The sequence below is a fragment of the Nelumbo lutea genome, chromosome 3, assembly GCF_056320005.1.
Source record: "Nelumbo lutea isolate HS-2025 chromosome 3, American lotus-T2T, whole genome shotgun sequence".
Lineage (NCBI taxonomy): Eukaryota > Viridiplantae > Streptophyta > Magnoliopsida > Proteales > Nelumbonaceae > Nelumbo > Nelumbo lutea.
Window position 1 is genome coordinate 65,042,471 of NC_142686.1, and position 4,795 is coordinate 65,047,265.

The 4,795-nt window shown below is 40.8% G+C and overlaps 1 protein-coding gene across 1 annotated transcript; it reads left to right on the forward strand.

The window, feature by feature from the left end:
• Positions 1-456: 456 nt before the first annotated feature.
• On the forward strand, positions 457-4,421 carry LOC148865353 (UV-B-induced protein At3g17800, chloroplastic-like). Its single transcript, XM_088978326.1, has 3 exons — positions 457-1,217; positions 1,344-1,648; positions 3,422-4,421. The coding sequence occupies exons 1-3, from the start codon at positions 1,083-1,085 to the stop codon at positions 4,224-4,226; spliced, it is 1,245 nt and encodes a 414-aa protein (XP_088834452.1). The 5' UTR covers positions 457-1,082; the 3' UTR covers positions 4,227-4,421.
• The last annotated feature ends 374 nt before the right edge of the window (positions 4,422-4,795 follow it).

Sequence of the window (4,795 nt, forward strand, 5' to 3'; positions counted from 1 at the left end):
ATATAAAACGAGAGCAGCAGGATACCATCTTAAGCTTATTTTAGTTTTTCTTTTTTCTTTTTGATTTTTGGTAGACCATCTAATATTCTGTAAGTGTAGAGGTGTTGGATCAAGACAAAGAGGTGGCAAGTTTATCTCCTACTTGATTTAATATAACGGCTGGCGCCCATTTTTTGTGTATTATTACTTTGTTACTTTATTTGAATTGTCTAGGGCCCATGGGCCCACCAAGCTCTAAAACCATCAAACAAGGACGAGTTGAGGACGGCAAGCGTAGACTTGCTGGCGGCTCTAAAACCATCAAACAAGGACGAGTTGAGGACGGCAAGCGTAGACTTGTTGGCGGGTTACTACTTTACTAGTTAACCGGATTCAACCGGGTCAGAAATCATTTAATAAATAAATTTTCACATATTATATCTTTCTTCTTATATCATAGTCCAACCCTTTCTTGTTCTGATTGTTTAGAAAAGTCTAAAGCATCACAAATCTTTCCACGTGGCAGCGTGAATTTCGGGTTCTATGGGGCCTTGGGTTCTAGCTTTGTGAGTTTATTCAAGTCAGAATCTCCTTCTGGAAGGTTTTCATGAATTCTAGTCAAGCTGAATTTAGTGTTGACATGAAAATGGAGAATAAAGTGATGGATGGTTCAGATTAAACATGCAACGGAAGAAATAGGTGGATGGGTCCTGCCTGATAGGTGGTTATTATATACGCAAAATACCGGGTTCATTATACCGGAGCAGCGTCTCTTTCTTACCCGAGTCGTGTTGCTCCGCTCCCACGCTTGCAAATGGTCGGTGTCGTGTCTATATCTTCTTCTTCGTATGTGGTCCCAGCCCCCAGGCTCTCTCTAACTCTACCTATCTATAAAGTGTCGCTTATTACCGAATTCCGATCATAAACCTCTCTTACCTCTCTTTCTCTCACTCTTCTATGGAGATTTGCTTCTTCGGTTTGTTAACTTGATTGAAGTTTTAGGGCTTTTCAGAAGTTTCTTTCACTAAATTCTTTCTGTTCTTCGTTCTCCGATTGTCTGTTGTGTGATTTTGAACTCTTTTAAGGTTTAGAGGGATTGTTTGATGGACAGTTGTGTCTCCTACAAAAGAATCCCTACTGCTGAAGCTTTACCCGCTGTGGTGAAGTCTGCAGGCGATTTTAAGCGATTCTCCAAGCTTGGATCTTCATTTTCTTACAATTTCGGCTTCCCTTCACAGGTGAGGATTCAATTGCTGGTTGATGCGTTTTAACGTTAAAAAAAAAACTTTTGGGTGATTTTATTTACTGTTGAAGTGGATTTTCTATAGGAGGCTAATTTGATCTGTTTTATCTATTGTTTGCAGAGAGCGACTAAGGCCTGTGGGTCTCAACATATTGGGAGAGGACTAAGGTGTGGGAAGAGGTTAATTCGAACGGTGGTGGTTGCGGCTGCAAGCGCAGAGTCCAGTCACTGCGGATTTAGGAGTTTAGATACGCCTTTTGAGCCCTGTTCGTCTGCTGGGAAGTTTCTTAGTGGTGTATTGCAAAACCAGAGACACCTCTTCAATGTCGCGGTGGCAGAGACACTAGACGAATTGGCGGCTGGTAGAGATGGGGCTACCGCACGCAGGGACCTTAGTATAGGTTCGTCGGAATCGTGTCTTCACAGGTCAGTTTCTGTAAACTTAGAATTTTTTCCTTCATAGTTATACATATCTTTGTCTTTAGCTAAAACTTCTTCCGTTCATTGCTTTTATGCCCTATTCTGCAACAATTGGTACCGATTTAATGTTCATTTTGAGCGGTTTCAACTCTTACTGTAGTTGCTACATTTTTTTTTGGATATTCACATACTTAAAACTGTTCTTCCATGGAGGTTTTGTTGTACTGCTGCTTGAGAGAGAGTGAGAGAAAATTCTTTTATTCAGTTCCGTAATCCACTGATCTTGAATGGGTTTGGCTTTTGTTTCCTTCTATACAATCTAAGAGGTGGTCTGTTAATGAAACCACGATAGACAAGAAAATAATCCTCTCTCACCCATTTTAGATTAACCTTCGAGAACATTTTCTGCCTTTTACCATATACGTTATTTATTCATTTTTAGTTCTTAGTGTGGCAACTTGTGTGGAAGAAGCTTATGTCCGAATTTTTGGAAGAACAATGCGAGCAGAGCAACGGAGGACCTGGTAGAAGATGAATGTGGAAGGGTAAGAAAAATTTCAGCTTAGGGCTTCATTTACCAGCGTTTCATAACCAAGAAAATTGGGCTGAGAAGACTGCAATGTTGGACAACACTAATTGGTGCAGGTCGGTTAAGAAAATGATGTTCCGAGTTCTGACTGCTTTAATCAGGATTGTAACCGTTTAGCTATTACTTCAATACGAGAGAGAATAGGCCATTAAATTTGTTGAGGAAGAAAGCTTAGCCAGAGAGGGGATGGAGAGGGTAAGAGATCACAATATGTCAAGAGCCCAATAAAGATCTTGAAGGATGTATTGAGGTGACAAGAGACAGAAGGTTGGCTACATGATCCCAGGTGACCTTCTGGCGTGTTGTCATTCTTCCTATGGCTCTGGAGTTCTTCTCGTATTTCCATGTTTTTGGGTCAGAAAAGTCTCTCACCTTGTACTCTTAGTTCAGGTGGACAAAATCAACCTTAGGGAATCATGCATGACATGTTTGGTCCTTGGTGCAACAGTTTCACCAGAGAACTCACTGATATCCAACTTCTAATGCCTCTTGACCATGTCTCTTAAATGCCAATGACAGTGGCACCATTTTTCACTTTCCAGTCCTCAACGACAAGAAATGTACGTCTTTACAGCATTCAGTTAACATTTAAAAGCTTCTGATTTATTCCTCTTAGAAAGTCAACAATATTCATATCAATTTTGCCAGGTGCAGCAAGGTCCCAGCAAACAGGGCAACAACCTATTACTCTGAACTGACAAACCTAATATGAATACCCAGTGGTGTTCCACATATTGTCTTGAATCTCTTTCAGTTGAACCGGAAAATTAAGCTTCGGATCTCAATCCCCAGCAGTAAGACCATATTCTTTCATGTGGATCTGGATATTCTTGTTACTTAGCTATTATCTTCTTTAACGGTGACTCTTCTGTATTTCAAGAACAATCATTTTCATCGCAGTTTCTAAGTATTTCTGGCCTGCAGTTTGACATAACCATCTGTCTACTTTTCCAAGATATAATGTTTATATGACCTGGGAAACTTCTCAATTTAAAGTGAGATTAGTGGTCGTAGATTTATTGAGTGAGAGAGAGACAACTGCAAAAGTTGGTGCCATAGTATCTTATGGCATTGAGAAATTTTCTTGTTGGAAGTGTTTTCCTTGTTGATATAATAATGGTATATTCTTCGAAACAAAGCTTTAGCAAGGCAAATCTGGAGACTGACATTATGATTCTAATGAGTGCCAGGAGAATTGCTGAACTGAAGGAATTCGAGTGCCAAATTGCTGTTGAAGATGTCATGTACATGTTAGTAGTTCACAAATTCTCTGAGATCAATGTGCCCATGATCCCAAGGCTCTCTAGATGTGTTAGAAATGGCAAACTGGAGGTATGGCCATCAAAAGACCAAGATCTTGAGGCCATTCACAGTTTAGAAGTATTGGAGATGGTGAAGGAACACATTGGCACCATCATTGGCTGGAGAGGAAAATCTAGATTAACAGACAATTGGAGCACAACTCAGATTCACAAGCTCCAGCTTGGCCGAGTCTACGCTGCCTCCGTCATGTATGGCTACTTCCTCAAATCGGCCAGCTTAAAACACCGCCTAGAGTTGAGTCTGGCTCTAACCCACCAAGACCTTCCACTTGGCCATGGGATCCGGATTCCAGTTACAGAGTTACAGCTCCATGGATTAGAGAATCTTGTTGTCCTTGGCCGCTCAACTGAAACACGATCCACCTCCTTGTGTCAAGGGACAGGAAGGCGTGTAGATGGACATAAGAAGTTAAGAAGTTATGTGATGGGGTTTGACTCTGAGACGCTACAGAGATGTGCCAAGCTCAAATCTCAGGAAGCAGCGAATCTGATCGAGAAGCATAGTTGGGCTCTCTTTGGAGATGGGAACACAAGTTCCCTGGAGAACGACAAGGTGCTGGTTGTCAAGTTTTCTAGCCTAAAGAGGTTACTGTTGGAAGCCATTGCTTTTGGTTCCTTTATTTGGGACGTTGAAACATATGTTGATAGAGTGTACAGATTGAAGGAGAACTGATTGGATTAAAAGATTGTGTAAATGAGACAGCTGTGATAATGCTGCAATGGTTAACATGGTGGTTTTGTTTTGTAATGTATTATAAGAACTGTAATTTCTGTTGGCAAAGCTCCCTATCTGTTGCCAAAATCCCCAAAATGAGGTTGTATATTACATTGTAGAAGCAATGTCAGAAAACTGAGCAAGCATTTAATACTGGTCCCTTTCAACAGGAATAACCCAAAACTGTGAAGTAAAAAAAATTGTTTTTCCCAAATAACCACACAAAATGGAACAGAGGGACCGCCTAAGACAAAACCCAACTGATGAAGACTTAAATTGCTTTACCACCTCGGCCACCTCTCCACCTCTTCTCCTAATGGTCCTAGAGCCCGAGCCTCTTCTTGTCTTCTTCACCCACTATTCTACATATATGTTCCCAAGCCTCTTATTGTCTTCTTCACCCACTATTCTACATATATGTTCACAAGCTTATTTATTTATTTTTTTTTCAGCCCAGAATTCCTCTATATTTGTAGGTACCCACATCTTCACATCACTTTAGGTGCTCTGAATGGTTTCGACTTTTG

Coding starts and splice junctions, on each gene's coding strand:
- LOC148865353 (XM_088978326.1), top strand. CDS start 1,083: ATGGACAGTTGTGTCTCCTACAAAAGAATCCCTACTGCTGAAGCTTTA. Junction 1,218..1,343: donor ATTTCGGCTTCCCTTCACAG/GTGAGGATTCAA, acceptor TATTGTTTGCAG/AGAGCGACTAAGGCCTGTGG. Junction 1,649..3,421: donor TCGGAATCGTGTCTTCACAG/GTCAGTTTCTGT, acceptor AATGAGTGCCAG/GAGAATTGCTGAACTGAAGG.